This window comes from Microcaecilia unicolor, chromosome 10 (assembly GCF_901765095.1).
Source record: "Microcaecilia unicolor chromosome 10, aMicUni1.1, whole genome shotgun sequence".
Classification (NCBI taxonomy): Eukaryota; Metazoa; Chordata; class Amphibia; order Gymnophiona; family Siphonopidae; genus Microcaecilia; species Microcaecilia unicolor.
In genome coordinates, this window is record NC_044040.1 from 11,665,575 (window position 1) to 11,693,086 (window position 27,512).

A 27,512-nucleotide genomic window follows, 5' to 3' on the forward strand; every position below is an offset into this window, starting at 1 on the left:
GAGGCTTTAAGATTTGTTTCCGGGAGCGAGGAGGGAGGGCGGACCACACTGCGGCGGCGCCGCGTGTGTCATAGGTTCGCCACGAGCCATAGCTGACTATTATCAAACCTGTGATGCATGCCAAAGAGTGGTAAGACCCAAGATCACCCCCGAGCCCCCTGAAACCTTTACCCATTATCAGTGAGCCATTTCATCAGAGGATAGTTGTAGATATAGTGGGGCTGTCCATAGCCGGATTGGGAAAAGATATATACTGACAGTGGTGGACTTTGCTACTAGATATCCTGAAGCGGTAGCCTTATCCTCAATAGAAGCAGAGAAAACTGCCACCTGCACTTCTAGAAATAAATAATTTTCCCAGGTAGGATATCCGTGAGAGATACGGTCAGATCAAGGGACACAATTTATGTCTGAGCTGATCCAGAATCTGGACACACTGGAGTGAAATCCTGTCCATACCACCGCATATCACTCTGAAACTAATGGGTTGGTGGAGAGACTTAAGGAGAAATTAGACCTTACCTGCTAATTTGCTTTCCTTTAATCCCTCCGGATCCGGTCAGTCTCCAACCTACTGGTAGGCGGACACAACCCATCAGTCCAATCCTGGGCCGGTCCGGAGGGATGCTAAGGAATAGGACATTAAAGCATAAAGACTTTGTGGAGTAAGACCAAGTACTGGGAAAAGTACTTGATCTACCTACTGTTTGGATAGAGAGAAGTACCCCAGGAGTCTTCAGGGTTCTCCCCATTCGAGCTGCTTTATGGCAGGAGGGTGAGAGGGTCCCTTGACCTAATAAGAGAAGATTTGGAGGGGAACGTTGACACTTCCGACACCCCTTAACTGAATATGTAGTTAATATGCGGCAGAGATTAGAATACCTTGTGGGCTTTATCAGAGATCATTTACAGGCAGCCCAAACTAAGCAAAAGACCTGGTATAATCGTAAAGCCCGAAATAGAGAGTTTCATGAGGGCCAGCAGGTACTTGTTTTAGTCCCAGTTCGTCAGAATAAACTTCAGGCTAACTGGACAGGACCGTACAAGGTCATACAGTACATCAATGATTCAAACTGTGTTATATTCATGGACTCTCTACTACTACTACTATCATTTCTAAAGCACTACTAGATGTACACAAGACAGAAAACAGCATACCTTCATGTAAATATGTTAAAAGCCTATGCAGATCAACGGGTGGTAGTTGGGGAGGGGGGAGGAAGGGAGGGAGGGAGGGGGGCAGTAGGAAGGGAGGAACGGAAGAGGAGGCTAGAGGGGGAAGTGAGGCAATTATTTGCTTGAACAAATTTAAGGGGGTAGGACAGAGCTGAGGGTGTAGACCCTTGTTTATAGTGATTGGGAGTTGATAGTTCAATTTTCACCATAAGGGTGACTGGGTTGTTGTTTTGTTCTTTTCTGTTATATTATATGGATGTCCTATATTTTAGGTCACTTGGCATATCTGTACTGTCTTGAATGTTGTAAGTTGCTTCATTAATAAAAGATATTTCAAGTGAAAAAAAAAAAAGCCTACGCAGATCTCACAGCTATGGTGTTAGCTGTGTACACCCCACCAGAAGAGTGTCAGGATAGTGAGCCCATATCTGACCTCTTAGCAGAAACGTTACCAGAGGGATCTACACAACAAATTATACTGGGAGAGTAATTAACCCCACCCAGAAACAGAAGCAGTATTGCAAACGGTTGTGATGTGTTTTCTACTAAACCAGGAAATGTAGACACTGGTGCCAGTGAATTACTGAAGCAGAGTGCCTATGGAATATCTGCTGAGGAAGAGAAGCAGATGAAGCAGGAGACTGATGAGATGCTAGCCCTAGGTGTTATAAAGAAGTCTCATAGTCCAAGGGCTTCTCATGTAGTTCTTATACCTAAGAAAGATGGCACAACCTGCTTCTGTGTTACAGGAGGCTTAATGAATGCACTGTATCTGACGCCCCGGATGAACGAGTTGCTATTTAGCTGGGGCCCAGTATCTGGCCACAGTGGACCTTAGCCAAGGGTACAGGCAGATTCCCCTAACAGCTTCTGCTCAGGAGCGATCAGCATTTATTACCCCATTTGGTTTCTATGAATTTACTATATGCCTGATGGACTCTCCAGGAAGGAAGAACCAGAACTGCCATGACACTGGACTGTCGAGACCCAACCAGCAGACTGAAGAGGCCACAGTCCGGGGTTCTCTCTTAAAGGGGGGAGGTGTGATGAAACAAAGGACTTATGTCTGTGATTTCTTATGTGAATATATGACACATTTGTTCCCCAGAGCATTTGCCTTTTATGGCCAGCAGATGGTGACCATCTTTTGGGTTGTTTTTTTTTTGTAAAGCTGTTACATAAGTGACAGTTTCTCCCACCTGAGCTGTGAGGCAATTTTTAGTCTTAGTACGGGAGCAAAGAGGTAAACACCTGGACCCTGTTCAAGGCTTTTGAGCAGTTAATTTCCTGAAGCTTCCCAGGCACTATTCAGGTGACAAATTGTTTAGCCAATACTGATTCTTATTCAGTTACCTGTTATTTGCTGTTACTTTTCAATCTTTTATATATGGTTCACTGTTCTAATTCTGCAACAATAAACCTTGTTAGTTTATTGGCTCTGTTGTCCTGGACTAAGAATCCTGGTGGTTTGTGTGTTGGGATTGTGGGTGCTTTCCAGGAACTGTGGGACCCGAGAGTGTGGCCTCAGTAACCTAGAGATCACCAGGAAATAACTTGAAAATGGGAGACTCGCCCAGAGGCGAGTGGGACCCAGTCAGTGGGAGGAGGGTGCTAGTGTAGAGCACAAGAAGCAGGTGAAGGAGGAGACTCTCCAGATGGCTGCAGGGTTAACCCCAGCCAGGTGCTAGGCATTTTGTGACACACACAAGTATGAAAACCTGAGTTCACTCACCCTAGCATCTCTCACCAGTGCCCCATGGCTATTCATTATTTGGGAATGTCTTCATCCAACCCTCCAGGCACCCTACTCATGTACACATTATACCATTATTCTGGTACTGAAAGCTACTGCTGCCACCACTTCCTTCATGATCCTCTACCTGTTACATTTCTCACTTTTGTTTACACTCACCTCTTTTCTTCTCTGTGTGGTACTGAATATTGGCAAGTTTAACCGTGGTTTCATCAGTATTTTGTGCAGCAGCTTGAGCTGGTTTTTTTGAAAACAAAGAAAATGGGCTCTTTTTTGTCCTAGTCCCCTTCCGAGTTGCAATACTCTCTACTGCAGAAGGCAGGGTCTGGGAAGTCCATCTCCTCTTGGCACCAATAAGCATCTCTGTGCTATCCTTCCTCTTGCTCTTTTCCCTCCTTGGACTGAGTTCATCTCTCGTTTCTTTTATGTTGTTACTCTTCCTACCTTGACTTGGCTGACTTTTTCCACTAGGGGCCTCAGCTTTTTCAGCTTCAGTTCTGACCCACGCAGCTGGTGCAGAACCCACTGGCGTCAGTGGGGTGACAGCCTCACAGCTGCCATTAGCAATAAGGCATGGATATGGAGGCATTTTAGCAGGGGACTGTAAAGCCTTTGTCATCTGTGACACTTCCAAAGCAAAGCTGCTAGGATCTGCAATGTAAGATCTGAGTCGTGGAAGTGCCATTTTCCTGCAGGTTTCAGAAGGTGCTAGGTCATCTGCTGACAGGTCCGAGGAAAGGTTTATCAGGATCCTATTGCTGCACACAGGGAGAGAGCCAGTCCTGTGAAGCCGAACAAACTCTCGGAAGTTCTTTTCCACCAGTGTGCTAGGGCCCGTTTCCACCTCACCCTGAAACTTTTTGGCTTCCAACAAGGAATAGTGCAGGCCAGGCAGAACTGAGGACACCATTACTGAGATTGCTTTGCTGTTGGTTCTCTTGTCTAATTCTTGTTCTAAAAAGAAAGAAAGTCATGTGTCTATTTTTTTACATTATATATAAATTTATTATTACAAAGGAAGAAAGGCATTAAAATTCTACTTGGTCAATTAAATAGCTGAACTGGAAAAATATTCAATGCATTATAATTGTGATGTCCTGCTAAAATGCACTACCCTCAAGCCATGATATGAACAGCAACTCAATACGTATCCTGATCTCATGATTTTAAGTTCACTACAACATACGGCTCAGCTACTTAAATAACGGTGAATTAGCACCAAGGCCTATAAGCAGGGCATTAACTAAGCCAAGGATTATTTTCAGCGGTCAGATGAGAGGGCTTCTAAAGTGAAATAAGACTTAGGCATGAAGACTTCAGCATCTGAGGCAAATGTCCCATTCCAAAATAGCATCATTCAGGCTGGACTTGGGCTCACTAAAACATCAAGAAAATTTTGTAGTAACTACTATGAAACATAAGGATACCCAACAGTGTCCAATCCATATTTTCCAAGAGATAGGAATATTCATCAGACATTCATGCAGACGCCCCAATCTATATGATCAACCTCGTGGACCTACCTCCCAGAAACGCCACAAGATCACCCCGCAAATGTCTCACCCTGCACTACCCCAGCTGCAAAGGACTTAAATACAAGCTGATGCACACCACTACCTTCCCTTACAAGAGCACGCAGATATGGAATGCACTACCTACAGACCTGAAAGCAATCAAAGAAACAACTATGTTTCGAAAATCTCTGAAAACATTCTTCTTCAACAAAGCCTACAATGAAAACCTATAACCTCACTAAGTCCACCCAATTATGAACGCACACCCTCTAAAACTACCTTATCACCTATCTTCCTTCTTCCCTCTCCCTTCCTTAAGCGATACACAGTACTAACTGTATCTGATATCCAACTATGACAATGCTATCAAATCTATGTAAAGCCACATTGCGCCTGCAAATAGGTGGGGGAATGCGGGATACAAATGCAATAAATAATAATAATAATCAGGGACATTCAGAAAACCGGACTAATTTGCAGTCCTCTAGGACTGCAGCCACAGGTTTAAGGCTCGTCTGCAAAAAAAAAAAATTTCAAGAGCCATCAGCTATCACTGAAAACTGAACAAAATTTATCAGAGAACATTGACCAATAAGTAAAATATCTGCTTTGGTAATGCTTTTTACACATATAATATCATGTGAAAGAGTATCCTAATGATTAAATTAATTAGCTGTGAACCAAGGAAGTCAAGGTTCAAATTCCAATTCAGCTCACTGTGTCTTGAGCAAGTCATTTAACCCTCCCTTAGGTACAAATTGTAAGTGCTCCAGAGATAGGGCATTGGGTAATGTACTTTGCCTTAATCTCCTACTGAAAAGGAGCGAGTTAAATCCAAATCCCTGTCACAGGAATGCAGGAGATCAGGCCTTGAGTGCTGGAAACAGGTCAGGTTTTCAGGATACCCCTAACGAACATGGAAAATATACAAAGCAGATCGTTGAGAAACCAAAATGTATTTTATTAGTGTAAACCAATTGAAATATGTATACAATAGCTCAACACAGGCCGTGTTTCGCCCACACAGGCGTGTTTCGCCCACACAGGCGTGTTTCACCCAACTGGGCTGCTTCAGGGGCTACACAATAATCCTTCACTATTGAAGTAGAATGATGATAAAGATGTGAACGACTGTAACAGAATATACAGACGATCATCTGTTTATCATCATTCTACTTCAATAGTGAAGGATTATTGTGTAGCCCCTGAAGCAGCCCAGTTGGGCGAAACACGGCCTGTGTCGGGCTATTGTATACATATTTCAATTGGTTTACACTAATAAAAAACATTTTGGTTTCTCAACGATCTGCTTTGTATATTTTCCATCTTGGAGTTTGCTGATCATCTGCCCTTGTGCTTTCTTGGACTTACCCCTAACGAACATGCATGAGCTAGGATTTTCATACAATGGAGGTAGTACCCCATGCAGATCTCTCTCATGCATATTCATTATGGATGTCGTGAACACCTGACCTGTTTGCAGTACTTGAGACCTGAACTCCTACATCCCCCTACTTTCTTGAGAGCCTTGCATTACTCCAGTAAGGGCACGCAACTACTGAAAACCCATTCATTCAATACTTCTCCCACTCGAGGTGATGAAAGGTCCATGGTGTAAACTCCCATTTAAACCAACATCCCAGTCTCTATAACCCTTTTTTTTTTCTACACATTCAAAAAGATTAACACAGCAACCACACTATGTTTTCCGATGAAATCCTTTTTAACAGGTTTTCTACAAAAGTGAACCTCATATAGTAACATAGTAGATGACGGCAGAAAAAGACCTGCATGGTCCATCCAGTCTGCCCAAGACAAACTCATATGTGTATACCTTACCTTGAATTTGTACCTGTCCTTTTCAGGGCACAGACCATATAAGTCTGCCCAGCAGTATTTCCCGCCTCCCAACCACCAGTCCCACCTCCCATCACCGGCTCTGGTACAGACCGTATAAGTCTGTCCTCCCCTATCCTCGCCTCCCAACCACCACCCCCTCTTCCCCCCAACTGCTCCGCCACCCAATTTCAGCTAAGCTTCTGAGGATCCATTCCTTCTGCACAGGATTCCTCAATGCGTATCCCACGCATGTTTGAACTCCGTTACCGTTTTCATCTCCACCACCTCCCGCGGGAGGGCATTCCAAGCGTCCACCACCCTCTCCGTGAAAAAATACTTCCTGACATCTTTCCTGAGTCTGCCCCCCTTCAATCTCATTTCATGTCCTCTCGTTCTACCGCCTTCCCATCTCCGGAAAAGATTCGTTTGCGGATTAATACCTTTCAAATATTTGAACGTCTGTATCATATCACCCCTGTTCCTCCTTTCCTCCAGGGTGAACCTCAGCCACATCTCAAATAACAACTATTCCTGGCATCCAATGGACTCACATTGGTTATATCACAAATAGGGAATTCTATTCCCCACCCGTCAGCAAACCTGGGAGTATTGCTGCTGACTTGTCTCCATAACTAATGCCTGGGTAGTAAGCAATATGCACTGTTACTTCCTAGATAGGTCTTTAAAAATATTGGATAATGCAGCCGAGGAATGCAAGCGTGGAATTATCATACCACTCACCTGCTGCCACCAAAGGTTTCCTGCCTTGCATACTTAGCAATCTGGAGGAAGAGAACAGAAACACAGCGAGAAGACCAGCTGGGACCTGCACATCAAACTCTGGGAACAAGCAAAAAAAAACAAAAAAAAGAAACAAGGTTTAAAAGCAAGCTGAAAAGATTCTCACAGATATACACAGGTTGTTCTATTTTGTTTCACTGTATTTACCTTTCCCAGATGTCAAAACGGAGATGTAATTAAAAGAAGAAATCCTTGATCATTTAAACATCTGATGATTGCCTGAAAAAACAGAATGTAACACAATATAACTGCTTTAATACATGGTTTTCACGCTAAGAGGCTGATGCAGAAAGCTGTGCATTACAGTTCAACGCAGGTTTTCCTAATATAAGAAATCAAACCAAATAAAACATGGAAAAGAAAATAAGATGATACCTTTTTTATTGGACATAACTTAATACATTTCTTGATTAGCTTTCGAAGGTTGCCCTTCTTCGTCAGATCGGAAATAAGCAAATGTGCTAGCTGACAGTGTATATAAGTGAAAACATTCAAGCATTACTATGACAGTAAAATAGATACTATTGGAGATTCTACATGGAATGTTGCTACTATTGGAGATTCTACATGGAATGTTGCCACTATTGGAGATTCTACATGGAATGTTGCTATTCCACTAGCAACATTCCTGCGCAGGCTTCTGTTTCTGTGAGTCTGACGTCCTGCACGTACGTGCAGGACGTCAGACTCACAGAAGCAGAAGCCTGCGCGGCCACATTGGTGATCTACAAGGGCCGACTTCTACATGGAATGTTGCTAGTGGAATAGCAACATTCCATGTAGAATCTATAGAAATCAAACCAAATAAAACATGGAAAAGAAAATAAGATGATACCTTTTTTATTGGACATAACTTAATACATTTCTTGATTAGCTTTCGAAGGTTGCCCTTCTTCGTCAGATCGGAAATAAGCAAATGTGCTAGCTGACAGTGTATATAAGTGAAAACATTCAAGCATTACTATGACAGTAAAATAGATACTATTGGAGATTCTACATGGAATGTTGCTACTATTGGAGATTCTACATGGAATGTTGCCACTATTGGAGATTCTACATGGAATGTTGCTATTCCACTAGCAACATTCCTGCGCAGGCTTCTGTTTCTGTGAGTCTGACGTCCTGCACGTACGTGCAGGACGTCAGACTCACAGAAGCAGAAGCCTGCGCGGCCACATTGGTGATCTACAAGGGCCGACTTCTACATGGAATGTTGCTAGTGGAATAGCAACATTCCATGTAGAATCTATAGAAATCAAACCAAATAAAACATGGAAAAGAAATAAGATGATACCTTTTTTATTGGACATAACTTAATACATTTCTTGATTAGCTTTCGAAGGTTGCCCTTCTTCGTCAGATCGGAAATAAGCAAATGTGCTAGCTGACAGTGTATATAAGTGAAAACATTCAAGCATTACTATGACAGTAAAATAGATATTTGGAGATTCTACATGGAATGTTGCTACTATTGGAGATTCTACATGGAATGTTGCTAGTGTCCAACATTCCATGTAGAAGGCTGCGCAGGCTTCTGTTTCTGTGAGTCTGACGTCCTGCACATACGTGCAGGACGTCAGACTCACAGAAGCAGAAGCCTGCGCGGCCACATTGGTGATCTGCAAGGGCCGACTTCTAGTGGAATAGCAACATTCCATGTAGAATCCTAAAGAGTAGCAAGATTCCATGTAGAGAAGGGCAACCTTCGAAAGCTAATCAAGAAATGTATTAAGTTATGTCCAATAAAAAAGGTATCATCTTATTTTCTTTTCCATGTTTCATTTTGTTTGATTTCTATTGATAACCTTAAGAGTGGACTAACACGGCTACCACACCTCTCTATTTAACATGTAGAACCCCAAAGAGTAGCAACATTCCATGTAGAATCCCAAAGAGTAGCAAGATTCCATGTAGAACCCCAAAGAGTAGCAACATTCCAAGTAGAATCTCAAAGACTAGCAAGATTCCATGTAGAATCTCAAAGAGTAGCAAGATTCCATGTAGAAGAGGGCAACCTTCGAAAGCTAATCAAGAAATGTATTAAGTTATGTCCAATAAAAAGGTATCATCTTATTTTCTTTTCCATGTTTTATTTTGTTTGATTTCTATAGATTCTACATGGAATGTTGCTATTCCACTAGCAACATTCCATGTAGAAGTCGGCCCTTGTAGATCACCAATGTGGCCGCGCAGGCTTCTGCTTCTGTGAGTCTGACGTCCTGCACGTACGTGCAGGACGTCAGACTCACAGAAACAGAAGCCTGCGCAGCCTTCTACATGGAATGTTGCTAGTGAAATAGCAACATTCCATGTAGAATGTCCAATAGTAGCAACATTCCACATAGAATCTCCAATAGTAGCAACATTCCATGTAGAATCTCCAATAGTATCTATTTTCTGTCATAGTAATGCTTGAATGTTTTCACTTATATACACTGTCAGCTAGCACATTTGCTTAATTCCAATCTGACGAAGAAGGGCAACCTTCGAAAGCTAATCAAGAAATGTATTAAGTTATGTCCAATAAAAAAGGTATCATCTTATTTTCTTTTCCATGTTTCATTTTGTTTGATTTCTATTGATAACCTTAAGAGTGGACTAACACGGCTACCACACTCCTCTACCTAATATAAGAAAAAATTGCCCCCACCTAGTAACTACATAGTATGCAAATAAGCTGCGTGCAAAATAGGTACAACTAACGGGGGACAGCAAGTTGAACTCACATTGGTTATATCACAAATAGGGAATTCTATTCCCCCGTCAGCAAACCTGGGAGTATTGTTGCTGGAGGAGTGGCCTAGTGGTTAGTGTGGTGGACTTTGGTCCTGGGGAACTGAGTTCGATTCCCACTTCAGGCACAGGAAGCTCCCTGTGACTCTGGGCAAGTCACTTAACCCTCCATTGCCCCACGTAAGCCGCATTGAGCCTGCCATGAGTGGGAAAGCGCGGGGTACAAATGTAACAAAAATAAAATAGATACTATTGGAGATTCTACACGGAATGTTGCTACTATTGGAGATTCTACATGGAATGTTGCTACTATTCCACTAGCAACATTCCATGTAGAAGGCTGCGCAGGCTTCTGTTTCTGTGAGTCTGACGTCCTGCACGTACGTGCAGGACATCAGACTCACAGAAGCAGAAGCCTGCGCGGCCACATTGGTGATCTGCAAGGGCCGACTTCTACATGGAATGTTGCTAGTGGAATAGCAACATTCCATGTAGAATTTCAAATAGTAGCAACAGTGGAGGAGTGGCCTAGTGGTTAGGATGGTGGACTCTGGTCCTGGGGGGGAACTGAGTTCCATTCCCACTTCAGGCACAGGCAGCTCCTTGTGACTCTGGGCAAGTCACTTAACCCTCCATTGCCCCATGTAAGCCGCATTGAGCCTGCCATGAGTGGGAAAGTGCGGGGTACAAATGTAGAAAAAAAAAAAAAAAAAAAGAACACCTGCGCACACAGGTCTGCAGTAGCCAGCCATGATTTCTCAGTCTCCAGCAGATGGTAGGTGAGGTAGGCCTGTGCAGTCTGGAGACTTGATTTCTTGGGGGGGGGGGGGTTGAAAAGGAGACTGCTAAGAACATAAGGGATAAAGGGAGGAACTTGAGACAGGGGGATTGAGAACGGAGACAAAAAGAAAATAAGACTGAAGGAGAATGACGTATAATTATAAGAGTAAATACAATCTGGAAAACAGAGTATGGAGGAGATGACAGGGAAGGCTTTGAGAGGATAAGAGAGGAGGACAGCTCGGGCATTGCTGTCCATGGGATTTTCAAAAAGTAACCACCATCAGAAATTTCTTTTTGAAAATCAGCTCGCAAGCAAAAAAGCACCGCAGGCTCTATGAAAATTCCCTTCAAACGTTTACACAATATTAGGTTGCACGTTAGGCATGACCAGTCAGAAAAAGACCTCTGGCATTCGGGTCTATGTCCAAAAGCGTATACTAAACCTAGGTCAAAGAACATTAGCAAGTATACAGTAAAATTAGCCATACCACATGCAAATGAGGGATCTTTCTATGTAAGCTAGACTTTAGCAGACCCATATTAACAGTATGGTATGCTCTCTTCCATCTGCTATTCAATATGAGCCTGCTAGAGCCTAAAATCCAGTTCACCACTTTTTTTTTTTTTTTGTTACATTTGTACCCCACACTTTCCCACTCATGGCAGGCTCAATGTGGCTTACATGGGGCAATGGAGGGTTAAGTGACTTGCCCAGAGTCACAAGGAGCTGCCTGTGCCTGAAGTGGGAATCGAACTCAGTTCCTCAGTTCCCCAGGACCAAAGTCCACCACCCTAACCACTAGGCCACTCCTCCACTGTTGCTACTATTTGAGATTCTACATGGAATGTTGCTATTCCACTAGAAGTTGGCCCTTGCAGATCACCAATGTGGCTGCGCAGGCTTCTGCTTCTGTGAGTCTGACGTCCTGCACGTACGTGCAGGACGTCAGACTCACACAAACAGAAGCCTGCGCAGCCTTCTACATGGAATGTTGCTAGTGGAATCATTCCATGTAGAATCTCCAATAGTAGCAACATTCCATGTAGAATCTCCAATAGTATCTATTTTATTTTTGTTACATTTGTACCCCGCGCTTTCCCACTCATGGCAGGCTCAATGCAGCTTACATGGGGCAATGGAGGGTTAAGTGACTTGCCCAGAGTCACAAGGAGCTGCCTGTGCCTGAAGTGGGAATCGAACTCAGTTCCTCAGTTCCCCAGGACCAAAGTCCACCACCCTAACCGCTAGGCCACTCCTCCAGTCGGGTCCTAAGTTCAGCCCTCTCAGCTTATTTATGGCTCATGAATAAGCTGAGAATGCTGAACGTGGGACCCAAAATGGTGAACTGGATTGGAAACTGTAAGGGACGTTGCTGAAGGGTTAGAAGGAAAGTTTGACTTTTTACGGATGACATGAACACAGCCAATAGATTGGATACCCCAGAGGGAGTAGAAACCATGATAAGAGATATCCAAAACTTAGAAGAACGGTCAAAGGTCTGGCAGTTAAAATGTAAATCACTACTGATATGCAACTTTTTATCATCTTGCTTGACTGTGCTTCACTTCGCTATTCTGTGCCGTCAGACTTTGTTGCTAATAAAAAGCGCCAGTTCCTCAGCGTCTTGGACGTGGGAGACTACTTCGTCTGTGCTGCTATTGCCAACTTGCACTTGGCGTGGGGGTTAAGCTCTGCCCATTACCATCTGACGTAAGGCGCATTGGGGCGATTTAAACTGCGTCGCCTTGCAGTGCAGAGCCACACAGCACAACCCAAAGGCAGGCATCTTAGTGTGGCGCCTGAAGTAGGGCGCAGAAAGGATTGTAAGCTTTTGAATATTGCCTTAGGTAAGCGTCTGTGATTACGATGGCTAAAATGGATCGGTTACGGTTTTACGTTGCAATATTTTAAATTATGGTTGGGATTATTGATAAATCAAATTTAGTCGCTCATGGTTTACCCATTTTATTGGCTAATAGTTTATATGCAATGGAATAGACTCCCTGGAATAGACTCCATGAGCCATTACGTCAAGCTCCATCCCTGGCCGCCTTCAAATCCAGGCTAAAGACCTACCTGTTTGACGCTGATTTTAATTCCTAACTTGTCACCTACTCGTAACCTTCCTCTTTTCAATAGTCCCTTTCCCCATATGTCCTATCTGTCTGTCCTACCCTATCCCTTGCTTGTCCTTTCTGTCTGTCCTGATTTAGATTGTAAGCTCTTTTGAGCAGGGCCTGTCTTTTTCTTCATGTTAGATTGTGAAGCGCTGCGTACGACTGGTAGCGCTATAGAAATGATTTATAGTAGTAGTAGTAGTAGTAATGGAAACTGAAATAAAGCAGTCAGATCGTTCTCTGTTAGACTGCTCCTATTATATGTCTAATTCCATTGAGGTTTTGATTAGAGACAGAAAAAGATCCTCAAGTGGACATAAAATTGCGTATGGAAACAGGAAAATTTAAAGGATTTATTGTTCACAGACTTCAGAGGTCTCAATACTAAGATCTGAAAGTGTCCCTATACCAGCTTTTTGTTGGAATATATTGTATTTTACATGCATTGCCTGTCACCTATTATTTCTCTGTGATTACTCTGTGACCTCTGATGTGAATTACTTAGTGAGGTCACAGCTATGCAACTTCCTGTGGGGGTTAGACACAGCACATGGAGCTCATGATCTCTCCTAAGCTGAGAGGATCTATGGTGGTGTGAGCATCCATTACCATCTAAGCACATGGAAAGAGCTGATAATACAAATGTATAGTATTATGTATATATAAGCCTGTCTGATTATAATCTAACTACAAACTGTGAGTAAACAGATGTTTTGTTACTTCAACTTTAAAGTGACTCAGCAGTGAATTATTCAGGGGTGAATGAGAGAGAGATGAAGAAAGAAATTAACATTTCTAAAGCTGAAGCTGTGTGTACTAACATCTGCTAATTATTTACTACAAATAATCCAACAAAAGGGTTATGGGCCCAGGGTCCAGGAATTGAAAAGAAGAGAAATATTACCAGGCAGAAAAAAAGGCCACATTTTTCTCTTAAGTTTTAAAGGAAAGATTCAGTCTGTCTCTCTCTCCCCCCCCCACACAGCAGACAGAAGGCTAAGAAATGGCTGAGGGAAGAAATTCACCATTGTTCTATTCTCTCAAGGTGCCTAGATTAACTGAGTTTAATTATCAGCAGTGGGAACTAAGATTCATATGTCTCCTTCGAGCAAAAGGATTAAATATATGCTTAGACCAAGACAGAACAGCTGAAAATATGGCTGAATGGGACAATGCAAACTATTATGTGAAGTGCATGCTTTTGGAAGCTCTCTCAGAGAAACAAGCCATATTAGTGGAGGGAAAAGATACACCAAAGGACATTTTATATAAACTGAGAACTATGTATGCAACTACATATGCAAAGCAGCAACCAATTTGGTTGGCAGAGTTGAATGAAACCAAATTAAGGGATAAAAGTAAATGTAATGATCACATTATGCATCTTATGTCTTCATTTCAAAAGTTAGAACTTTCTGGAATTCCCATGTGTGATGCATTGAAAAGAGCATTTCTTTTTACCTCACTATCAAAGAAGTTTGATGTTTTTAGGTCTGTAAATGAGGCCATTGAAGGGCAATCTTTTGAACAGGCAACATCAAAACTAAGGCAGGAATGCATAATAAATGATTCTGAGGAGATGTGTTCTCAAAGCAAGTCAGAGAGAAATGAAACAAATTTCTTGGCAAAGAACAGAGGAAGGCGGAGCTATGGGAAAACTCCACCCAAGGGCAAGCTGATTTGCTACTTATGTGGAAAGGAGGGACATGTATCTAAATGGTGTAAGGAAACACAAAACACTCCCTCTAGCTCACCTAAGCCAATGGAACTAAAGAATTTTCAAACCAGGAAATGTATGAAGGACAATAATAAACAAAAGGGCTTTCTAATGGCAGAAAAATCTTTGACTATGGTAAATAATAATTCAAATGAAAGTACTTGGATTTTGGATTCGGGGAGCACATGCCATTTAACCAATTCTAAGGATTTCTTTCAGGAAATGTGTCCAGAAGAAGGTATTCTTAAAACTGCAAACGCAGGGACTGCTAAGATCCAAGCAAAAGGTATTGGATTCTTAAAATGCAAAGTGTCTAATGAAGTTAAAGAAATTCCTGTAAGTGATGTCTTGTATATTCCCCAAGCAGTTTGCAATATGCTTAGTGTATCTACATTAGATAAGAAGGGATTTGTGATTCATTTTGAAAACAGTAAGTGCACAATCTCTAAAAATGATGAAGTGTATGCTGAAGCTTTTATGCATAATGATGTTTATAAGCTGAACATTTCAGGTGAAGCCTCACATATGGCGCAAGTAAGGAAGAATGATGGTAAATGTAGTCCGGAAATCTGGCACCGCCGCCTGGGACATCGTGATTCTAAGGTGATCCAGGATCTTTACAGTAAGCAACTGGCCACCGGCATTCAGATAAGTGCAGATGCTGGTAAAATTGAGAAATGCATAGACTGTGTTACTCAAAAAGGTGTGAGACCCTCATTTCCTGCATACACAGGAAATAGGAGTAATAAAGTGCTGGACTTAATACACAGTGACTTATGTGGACCGTTTAATATCCCATCATTGGGAAATAACAGATTTGTGCTAATATTCTTGGATGATTTCTCTAGATATTGTGTGGCCTATTTGCTGAAAGAAAAAAGTCAAGTCACAGACATGCTGAAGAAATACGTAGCCATGGTGAGCAATAAATTTGAAAGAAAACCAAAGGTTCTTCAGACCGACAATGGTGGTGAGTTCACTTCACAAAGCATGCGCACATTTCTAGAACAAGAAGGCATTCAGCATATCACAACAGTAGCTTATACACCAGAGCAAAATTCTGTTGCAGAGAGAAAATTTAGGTCACTTGTGGAAATGACCAGATGTATGCTGTCAGATAGCAATCTCCCTAAAAGACTATGGGGGGAAGCCATTCTCACAGCAGTGTACCTACAAAACAGAATGCCAACTAAAGGCGCTGAGCGCACACCACATGAGACATGGCATGGTAGGAAGCCAAACCTGTCACACATAAGAACATTTGGAAGTACAGCATATGCTCATGTACCAAAGCAAAGAAGGCATAAGCTGGATTCCACAACAGAAAGGGGCATTTTAGTTGGCTATGCTCCAGGACACAAAGGATATAGAATTTTGAATCTGAAAACTGGCATTGTTGGCATAAAACATGTTAAATATTTTGATGAAAACAAAAGGGTTGATAAAGGCTGGATTATCCCAGATGAGCCTTATCATCCAGAATATGAAACTAGAACCATAATAGACATGCCAGTGTATATAAATGCCATACCAAGGCAGATGTCTGAAAGCAACTCATCTGTATCTAACGAGGAACAGGCAGAGGAAGCAGACACAGAAAGAATCATTGAAGAAGACAGTACAGTTGGAGAAGGGGAATCAATTGGAGAAGAACTCTCAGATTTAGAGGATGCAGAAAGGTCGGACCAACCTGTTGTCAGACGCTCATCCAGGGAAAACAAAGGTGTTCCACCCCCAAGACTGTCTTACCTAACAAAGTCAGCAGAAGCTCAAGAGCCCTTAACATGGGATGAGATTGAGAAAATGCCAGCAGAAGAAGCTGCTGAATGGCATAAAGCTGCACAAGAAGAAATTGATGCATTGGATAAAAATAATACTTGGATTCTTACAAAATTACCTCCTGGCAAGAAAGCTATAGGATGCAAATGGGTATTCAAGTTAAAAAGGAATGCACAAGGAAAAGTGGAAAGGTATAAAGCCAGATTAGTGGCAAAGGGATATCTTCAAAAATATGGAGAAGATTTTGATGAAGTGTTTGCACCTGTAGTGAAACACACGACAATCAGAACACTTCTGAGCATTGCAGTCTCAAAAGGCATGCAAGTCAACCACATTGATGTGAAAACAGCATTTCTTCACGGAGATATAACTGAAGACTTGTACATGGAACAACCAACAGGTTTCATAAATACAAAACAAAGACAGCTAGTGTGTAAATTAAACAAAGGTCTTTATGGATTAAAGCAAAGTGCAAAATGTTGGAATGATAAATTGCATGAAATATTGACAAATTTAGGATTTAAGCAAGGTGAAGCAGATAAATGCTTGTACACTAGGTGCAGAAATGGACAATATGCATACATTTTAGCTTTTGTTGATGATCTGCTCATTGCAAGCAAAAGTGAGCAAGAGTACAAGGACATTGTAAAATGTTTAAACCACAATGTTGAGATAAAAGAACTTGGTAATGTGTCATACTATCTTGGTATAGAAATTGAGAAACAAAATGATGGTTCTTATCTTCTAAGCCAGAAGCAGAAAATAAATGAGCTTATTGAAAGTTTAGGTATGCAAGATGCCCAAGTTGTAAGCACTCCCATGATCACTGATTTTCTGAAGGATGAAACAGTAAGAGAACCTTTACCAGATAACATCCAATATAGATCAGCCATAGGTAAGCTTTATATCTAGCTACCACATACAGGGCTGATATAGCAAATGCAGTAGGAATTTTGAGCAGAAGGGTCAGCTCACCTACCAAATCAGATTGGACTGCAGTTAAAAGGATGGTAAGGTATTTAAAGGGTACCATTGATTGTAAATTAAAGGTTTCAGCCAATAGTAATCCAAAACTAATATGTTACTGTGATTCAGATTGGGCAGGGGATCATTCTAATTATAAATCCACAAGTGGATATGTGTTTATGTATGGAAATGTACAAATTTCATGGGCCAGTCATAAACAAAGTATTGTGAGTCTGTCTTCTACAGAAGCTGAATACGTGGCCGTATCGGAAGCATGCAGAGAACTGATGTGGATTGAAAAACTTTTGCTGGATTTTGGAATAGCTGAAAAGAGACCAATCCAGATAATGGAAGATAATCAGAGCTGCATCCGACTGTCACAGAATGACAAGGTTCAGTCACGCACCAAGCACATCGCAACGAAATACCACAATGTTCGAGAGCTGGCGAAAGAAGGGGTCATCAGTCTACAATATTGTCACACCAGTGAGATGACAGCTGACATCATGACCAAACCGTTACCCAGAGAACATTTTGTGAATCTGCGTATAAAGCTTGGACTTTGTATGAATAAATAATTGCATGACAGTTATGCATGAGAAGGGGTTTTGTTGGAATATATTATTTTACATGCATTGCCTGTCACCTATTATTTCTCTGTGATTACTCTGTGACCTCTGATGTGAATTACTTAGTGAGGTCACAGCTATGCAACTTCCTGTGGGGGTTAGACACAGCACATGGAGCTCATGATCTCTCCTAAGCTGAGAGGATCTATGGTGGTGTGAGCATCCATTACCATCTAAGCACATGGAAAGAGCTGATAATACAAATGTATAGTATTATGTATATATAAGCCTGTCTGATTATAATCTAACTACAAACTGTGAGTAAACAGATGTTTTGTTACTTCAACTTTAAAGTGACTCAGCAGTGAATTATTCAGGGGTGAATGAGAGAGAGATGAAGAAAGAAATTAACATTTCTAAAGCTGAAGCTGTGTGTACTAACATCTGCTAATTATTTACTACAAATAATCCAACACTTTTGTACATGCACGCGCTCTAAGAAACAAATCGAATGTTATACAGAATTGGATTGCAGAGGATCAACATGGATTCCTTTATTCTACTGAGACATGGCTAACTTCAGATGACGATCCAGTTTTGCATGATTTGTATCCCCCGGGCTATAAATTCTTATCTGTATCGTGTCAGGGGAGAAAGAGGGGAGGCATTATATAAAGATTATTTTAAACATTAGTTTAGAGGAATTATTTAGTTCTCCATCTGTGACAGAACAGTATATTTTCAACCTTTTAAACCTGTAAAATTGCCTTTATTAACCTTGAAGTGTATTTCTTTAGTTTGACCAGCAGTTGGTGCATGTTTTATGTTAAAGCCGTTATAGAAAAGTGAAAGCCCTCTTTTAGTTTCACTCAGTGAAGAAGTGAATCTACAGTACTGTGAACAGTATACTTTTAAAATTTGTTGACTGGGCTCTGATTGGCCTGGAGTTTGAAATTACCCAGCAATTGTGGGCTGTTGCTTCAGGTTCAGCCTGGGAGAAGAGAGAGTGAGCTCTTTGCTGAAACCCTGTGAAAAAATAAACGGTTATATTTGATTACCCTGTCTGTGCACTGGGGTGGATCTAGCCTATGATCGGGCTCGACCGGACATCGTGTTGACAGCGGTTTTTTTTTTTCGGGCCGTTTCAGGACATCGCCCGCACATTGCACATTGTATTTCCCCTCGCTTGTGCGCCGCGCTTCCTTTCCTGCCTTCTCCTCACAGCTGTTCGCTCTTACAATCCCGTCGCTAGAGAGCAGTTTCGCTCACTGCCGCTGTTGTCGATCAGCTGTTATCCTCTCTGCTGCAAGTTGAACAAGCGGTTTCGTTCGTCGAGGTCGGGGGTGCAGACGTCGTGTTAGAAACAGCATTAACGTCGCCACCTAACGGTCTCCTACAGAATTCGCCATCTTTTTTTTTTTTTTTTTTTTTTTTTTTAGCGGCTCCAGAAGAGGAGTAGCCCCACTTTGATTCTAGGCTGCCTGTTTTGCTTGAAGAAGGAGGAGCCTGTCTCTGCACTGGACGCCTTGCAACTAATCAGCCGTTGCATTTCCCTTCCTCCTGTTTACCCTAACTGCAGATCTGTGGAGAGTGCTCCAGGCTCTATTTAACCTGCCAATTACAATTACAATTACAATTAGATTATCTAGATTACAATTTCATCTCCTGCCACCTCCTGACATAATCATGTTCTCGTCCTCCATAATTCAAATTCTCTACCTGTCAGCCCTGTTGCAATCCGTCCTAACTGCTACTGAATCCTCTTATGGTCACATTCCCATCATCACTGGACATAGGAAGCTCTCATCCCGCACACCATCTTGCAACTCGTCACATGCTGATCAACTATCTGTCTCTGTTGCCTCTAAGTCCTATCCTCGCAAGCAATATCATTACACAACGGTTCCCATTGTGCAAGCGAAACAAGTGCAATTCCAATCTTTACATGTGGGCTATGTAAATGCGAGATCAGTAGTAAGCAATCCTGAAATGATATCTGACTGGATCTCCTCCGATGCTCTAGATATGCTGTTCATCACAGAAACCTGGATAAGAACACCTAAAGACCCCATCGTATTAGATCTCTGTCCTGCAGGCTACAAAATCATCCACTGGGACAGAAAAGACAAGAGAGGGGGCGGGTTGGCGCTCATTTACCGCTCCTATCTCATAGTAGATACAATTTCCGTTTTGACCTCCTCGTCGCTGGAAATCGCTGCTGTCAAGGTTCATCACTCCTCCCTTCATGGCCAGCTGGCCTGTGTGCTGATTTATAGGCCACCAATTACCTGGTCAAGCAATCAATCTGTGCTTCTGGATTTCATCTCTAATGCCTGTATGAATAACTCGAATATACTTTTTTTGGGTGATCTTAACCTCCATTTGGAAAATCCCACCTCTCCAGATGTATCCCAGTTCCTGGATTTTCTCCACCTCTGTGATCTTGAATGTCCAATCTCTGGTCCAACTCACTGTAGAGGCCATTCACTGGACTTCCTCTCATTTAAATTTTTAGAAGATCGCAACTTTTCTGTTCATGATATTGACTGGCTGGAAACGGCTTGGTCGGATCACTTTAAATTGCAATTCACCCTGCATTGGCAAACCTCAAGTCCCCTCCGACCTCGTCAGCCTCACCAATATTACACCAGAGGTGTCATCGACCCCAGTTTGTTCTGGAGATCTCTCTACAGTCACGGCTTGGGTCTGCAACCATCCTCGCCTAACTATCTCTCCGATTGGGACCACACTTGTAAAACAGTGTTGAATACAATTGCACCCCTGCGTCTTAAGTCCTCGCACAATCGTAGATTATCACCTTGGTTCTCAACAGATCTGAGAGCTTTGAAATGTGAGACACGACGTACGGAAAGATCTTGGCGAAAATGCAAAACTGATCTGGCTTGGGAGGCCTGGAAAAGTAGTCATCGCAAGTATAAATATGCTATCCGATCTGCAAAGTGCACCTACTTTTCATCTAAGATGCAGGTGGCAGGCCGGGACATCCGACAGATATACCAGCTACTAAACACCTTTCTAGATACTCGCAAGTTAGAATGCTCCAGTGTTAATCCTCCTTCAGCTATACAACTAGGATCTTACTTCAAGGAGAAAATCCTTACCCTGCGATCCTCAACTGTCAGCAGCCTCTCTGATGTGGACGACTTCCTGGCATCCCTGGTCGTACCATTGGGCGCTTGCCCGGCTGACCGCTATTGGATCAAATTCAATCGCCTGTTGCCTGAAAAGGTGACTATGGCTTTACGTAAATTCACAAATAAAAGCTGTAGATTAGATGTATGTCCATCCCACCTCTTAAAAGTTGCACCAAAATGTTACATTGAAGAATTGACTCGTTACCTCAATTATATGTTAAACATAGGTCTTTTCCCGCCAGGCCATGGAAACATCCTTCTCACCCCAATCCCAAAGAATTTAAAGATCAAGCCAGATGTCATCTCCAACTATCGTCCAGTGGCTTCGATTCCTCTAGTTATCAAACTGTTGGAAAGTCTGGTCAATGTTCAGCTCAACGAATTTTTGACTAATTTTGATATCCTCCACCATTCGCAATCAGGATTTCGAGTTCATTACAGCACGGAGACAGTCTTGGTCACTCTCTTATCAAACTTTAGACGAGAACTATCAGTTGGACGGAAGATTCTTCTACTACAATTTGACATGTCTAGTGCTTTTGATATGGTGGATCATGAACTCCTGCTCCATCTACTGGATTCTTTCGGTATAGGAGGGCCAGTTTTGCATTGGTTCAAGGGTTTCTTGACTTCAAGGTCCTATCAGGTCATGGCGAACTCCCACACTTCAGAACCGTGGAATGCTTCCTGTGGGGTCCCTCAGGGTTCGCCCCTTTCACCTACCCTGTTCAATATTATGATGATGCCGTTAGCCACAGCACTTGCAAACCTAAACCTCAACCCTTTCATCTATGCGGATGATATTACAGTTTACATCCCTTTTCAATCCTCAATATCAGAAGTTGCCAACCTCATAGATGCATGTTTCACCACTTTAGAACACTGGGCCAAGGTGTTCCGATTCAGGCTCAACAGGGAAAAAACTCACTGTCTCATCCTCTCGTCCACGTACGCTCATGTATCTGACACAATGCTTCCAGTACTGGGCTCGGCCCTCCCGATTGCCAATAGCATGAGACTTTTAGGAATACACCTGGACTCACATCTCCAGCTGGCTGATCATGTACACTTGGTTACCAAAAAAATGTTCCAGGCAATGTGGAGGCTTCGGCGCATCAGATACCTCCTTCCAAGAGACTTGTTTCGTACCCTTGTCCACTGGCTGGTCCTATCCCACCTGGATTATTGTAGTGGTATTTACGTGGGTTGTCAGGCTTCCTTATTGAAAACGTTCCAAACGGCTCAGAACACTGCGGCGAGGCTCATCCTTAAAGTAAGACGTTTTGAACATGCCGAACCCCTGCGCTTTAAACTTCATTGGCTGCCTGTACATGAGCGAATTGCTTTTAAGATCTGCTCCCTAACTCATAAAATCATCTATGGGACTGCACCGGAATACATGCTCCCCTTGATTGACCTTCCGCCTAGAAATGCCAACCCTGCCGCTCGGTCCTATCTCCATCTTCACTTTCCGAACTGTAAGGGAGTAAAGTACAAGAAACTCTTTGCCTCGTCCTTCCGTTACTGGAGTCCCAAACACTGGAATATGTTACCTCATCACCTCAAAACTCAAGAAGACCACGGCCTTTTTAAGAAGTTGTTAAAGACATTCCTCTTTGCTAAGACTTACCCCTCAACTTGCAATGTTGATTAATGTATCCTTGTCCCCTTCCCTATCTAGTTCACTCTGTTAGATGCTTGTATTACCTTTAAGTTTGTACTTTTATTTAATTTACTGTAAGCCACATTGAGCCTGCACGAGTGGGAAAATGTGGGATATAAGCAACAAATAAATAAATAAATAAATAAATAAATAAATAACTGGTGAACTGTCCTGACCTCCCCAGGTACTATTTAGGAAGTAACCAAATGTTTAGTTAGTGTTATAACTGATTCATACTTCATTTACCTGTTATTGTTTGCTAATTGCACTATTTTGTTTCACTGTTCAATTTTTAAAGACAATAAACAATTGTTTTGTTGACTCTACTGTCTGTCTGGCCTGATAAAGAATCCTGGTGGTTTGTGTGTTGGGTCTGTGAATGCTTTCTGGGAACTGTGGGACCACTGAGAGTGTGGCCCCAGTAACCTAGAAATCACTGGGAATAATTTGAGAGGAGACTCACCCAGAGGCGGTTATGACCCAGCCGATGGGAGAAGGGTTCTAGTATAACGCACAAGCAGCAGGTGTAGGCTGACCTGAGCTGGGGATAGACCCTCTAAGTGGCCACGGGGTAACCCCACGCGGGTGGCTACGTGTTTCACGACAGACTTTGTCCTCCTTTTTGGTGGCAGAATGGTGGGATGGTGAGGTTCAGTGTGTGGCGTGAGGGTCACCATCCACTGAATGGTTCAGAGTCCTTTTTATCTGTAACCTCCAGACACAGAGCATAGTGAACAAGTACAGCAGTAACAGCATCCCTTTCCTGTTCAGTTTTTTTTGGGAGTGTTAGGACACTAGCAGTGTGATAATGGCAACTGGCAGCGGCCAGCAGACACTGGAGATGCCTGTCCTAACTCGAGCAACCAGATGGCCTCAGCAGAGAGAAGCTGCAGGACTGGTCTGCGCAGAGTTCTCCTGTGTGGACTGCAGACTCCTTATGGACAGAGGCCCTGAGTTGGCAGGGCCAGATGCCACATGAGCTGAGAACCGGAAGATCTACAAGGAAGAACGACAGCAGCGAGAGGAAAAGGGAGACCAACTGAGGCGTGAAGAGCATGAATTCCAACAGCGGTGAAAGGAACGGGAAGAGCAACAGCGGCAAGAGGACCAGGAACAGCAGCGTGAGGAGCGGGAGTTCCAGCTGCAGAAATTAAAGATGAAATGGAAGTGGCTCATATCCAAAGCTCCAACCCAACCCCTGCACCAAGGCCAGAGACAGGGTCCACAGCCCGGATCAGCCCCAACTTGTTTTCGCAATTTGACGATACCAGAGGTGACACAGATGGATATGTAACTGCCTTTGAAAAAATTTGCCGCCTCAATGAAATTCCTTAAAAAGACTGGGTGCACTATCTGGGAGGAAAGCACTTGAGGCCTTCCAAGGACTGTCCATGGAGATGTGCTCCCAGTTTGAGGAGGTGCACAAAGCTTTGTTGAACCGTTATGTTATTACTCCCAAGACCTACAGACTAAAGTTCCAGACTGTGCAAAAGGGGGCAGATGACACTCACAGCGAGTTCCTGATCCAGCTAAGATACCAGCATCAGTAGTAGCTCTGTGGAGCTGAAGTTAAAATCCTGGATGAAAACCTGATGGTCCTAGAACAGTTTCTTCAGAGTTGTCATCCAGAGGTGAGGGAACATGTTCAAGATCACCAGCCCCACACTCCAGAGAAGGCGGCAGAGTTGGCTGACATCTTTATGGCTAACTGTCCTTGGTTGGCAAAGAAAATCCGTCCATATCCACAGCAGCCAATATCTAAAGAGCATTCCAGTTTCTGCACCAAGGCTGGCAGCCTTCGTGGGTGGCTCCACTACCATGAAGGAGACCCATAAAAATTGCCACAACACAAAACGATACTGCTATTCATCAAGCAAGGAAGTAGATGGATTTCCACAACACTACAACACTTCAGTAACTGTGTACCAGACCCAGGTGGCTGGGCTTGTGGACACTGGCCCTAGCATGACTGTTATGACCAGCGCTAATGCTGAAAGATGCTATTCTACCAGGGCGCATTGCAGAGGTAGTGTTAGCCAATGGATCCAGAGAGACTGTACCCATTGCTTGACAATTCTTGGATTGGGGGTACCAAGCCTGGAAACAAAGAAGTAGGCATAATGAAAAACATGCCGGTACCAATGCTGTGTGGGACTGACATGGGTCCGATGAACATTACCCTTGATAGCAGAGTCAGCATTTCTGCTATGGAAATGTAGTCAAGCCCGGGCGGTCCAGTAAGCAGAAGCAGCAGAGGTCACCTCTCCAGTTCCAGATCCTAAACCATTCCAGCTGATCATGCAACAGGAGAGGATGACCCAGTGCTTCCAGCAGCACCAGTTCCAGAGGTGACCGGGGTGGCGAGTATGGAACAGCCTGACTTTACTGACACACCTATTGATCAGATTTGTCAGAGTCACCAGCAGAGACCCTTCCTGTTACGAATACTGATATAGAACAGAGACATGCTTTTCAGGAAGGACAGTGCTCTGATCCTAACCTGGAAGCCTTGTGGCAGAGGGCTGGTCAGCCAACCAATGAGACTGGTAAAGATCGTATCCTATGGAAAGGGGGATTCCTTGTACAGAGAGACTGATTTTGTTGATCCTAATAGGCCCTGGAGAGCAGGCAAGCAGATTATAGTGTCCAGGGAATACAGAGAACAACTTCTGAAGATTGAACACTAACATTCCACTAGCTAGCAGGATATCAGGGGGTGATACGCACACGCACTAGACTGATCCAGAACTTCTACTGGCCGGAGTATCTCGAACAGCAGCTAGTGACGAACCTGTCATGCGTGCCAAAGACACCGCTATAATCCACCAAATACCGCAACACAGTGGGGGGAAAGAAAGAGGAAAGGTGGGGCACAGAGATGTCTTCAAAGGGGTGGGGGTAAGGCAATCAATCATGGAGGATGACAGAATAGCTTTAGTGGGAGTGGAAAATCAGAAGGTGATTAGAAGCCTTTAGGGGGAGGAGGAGTGTTGGGCTGGATTAAGAGGTGCTATGATGTGTGGGGATATTGGATTGTGTGTGCAAGCCCTTTTACTTTGGGGATTTCAGATTCCATTGCACTCAAGTTAATCATGTGTAATGGCTCTGAAGATACTTTTTTGAGGGGGTGAAATAAAAGTTTATGCATAAATCATTAAGTATCATGCTAATATGCATGATAAATGTTTAGCTCCCGTACACTATAACTCTTAATGTGTGCTTTAGAGCATGAGCCCCACTGTGGACAATACATTAAACTCCTCAGCTCAGCGTTCAGCAGCAGCCGCCACAAAATCAAATAAAATAGCATAATGACTTTGTATGGATCCATGATATTGGATGGAGGAGTGGCCTAGTGGTTAGGGTGGTGGACTTTGGTCCTGGGGAACTGAGGAACTGAGTTCGATTCCTGGCACAGGCAGCTCCTTGTGACTCTGGCCAAGTCACTTAACCCTCCATTGCCCCATGTAAGCCGCATTGAGCCTGCCATGAGTGGGAAAGCGCAGGGTACAAATGTAACAAAAATAAAATAGATACTATTGGAGATTCTACATGGAATGTTACTACTATTGAGATTCTGTTGCTACTATTGGAGATTCTACATGGAATGTTGCTACTATTGGAGATTCTACATGGAATGTTGCTATTCCACTAGCAACATTCCATGTAGAAGGCTGCGCAGGCTTCTGTTTCTGTGAGTCTGACGTCCTGCGTCAGACTCACAGAAGCAGAAGCCTGCGTGGCCACATTGGTGATCTTCAAGGGCCGACTTCTACATGGAATGTTGCTAGTGGAATAGCAACATTCCATGTAGAATCTCAAATAGTAGCAACAGTGAAGGAGTGGCCTAGTGGTTAGGGTGGTAGACTCTGGTCCTGGGGAACTGAGTTTGATTCCCACTTCAGGCACAGGCAGCTCCTTGTGACTCTGGCCAAGTCACATAACCCTCCATTGCCCCATGTAAGCCGCATTGAGCCTGCCATGAGTGGGAAAGCGCAGGGTACAAATGTAACAAAAATAAATAAATAAATAAATATTGACACCTTTCACACTGTATGCAGTTTTGGTCATCCTACTCACCTGAAAGAGTACCAAAAAAAGGAGTAATAACATAAGGGGATGGAACTGCTCCTTTGTGAAAGCGAGTCACATTAGGGCTCCTCATCTTGGAGATGAGATCACAGAGGGGATTCAACACAGTTTATAAAACCATAAATACTATGGAACAAGTTAATTATTTAATCTTTCAAAAAAAATGCTGGAATCGATATTCAAAGCATGTATCTGGGATAACAGCAGCCATTATCTAGCTGGCACTATGCACGGATTTTCAGCTGAAAACCCTTCCAGGCCACCTCAGCATAATCTGTACAATGCCGGGGAACAGCGTGGGCAGAATACGGGCTTTCCTGGAAAGGAGCCGCAGACAGTGGTGATATTCAGTCTGCTCTCCAGATAATTATCTGGGTAAATAGGCGAGGTGAAAGGCTGCCCTAAATTTATCAGGATAGGTATCCAGATAGCAAACTAAATATATAGATTATATTTAAACACTGTAGCTAGTGTTGAAAATATAAGTCTGTCCAGAACTAGCAGATCTTAAAAAAAAAAAGTATTAATCACACACAATTAAGCTGTGGATGCAGCCAAGGCTGCTAGATTTAACAATAATTTGGCCAAGTTAGCAGAGGACAGGACCATTAACTATAAACCAGACAGGCTTGGGTAGTAAAACCTTTTGCTGCCATAATAAAAGACATAAAATAGATTTTCTTACCAGGATCTAAAGGCTGCTTATGAATACCCTGAACTAGCAGCTTGCTTGTCTGACTCAGCACTGCACTTTTTATTGTCTTAAGGTTTCTCAGAAGACATAAGTTTCTGTTTCATTTTCCCTAGCAATGCACTTGAAAGTGAAAGTAAACAGAAGCAGACAGAGACTGAGA

At 43.0% G+C, this 27,512-nt stretch overlaps 1 protein-coding gene across 1 annotated transcript in view; it reads right to left on the reverse strand.

Moving 5' to 3' along the window:
• TASOR2 (transcription activation suppressor family member 2) overlaps nt 1-27,512 on the reverse strand; it is a 164,933-nt gene that overhangs the window by 40,908 nt on the left and 96,513 nt on the right. Inside the window, exon 14 of the mRNA XM_030215595.1 lies at nt 3,089-3,883. Within this exon, the coding sequence (XP_030071455.1) occupies nt 3,089-3,883 (795 nt within the window). The remainder of the gene's footprint in view (nt 1-3,088; nt 3,884-27,512) is intronic.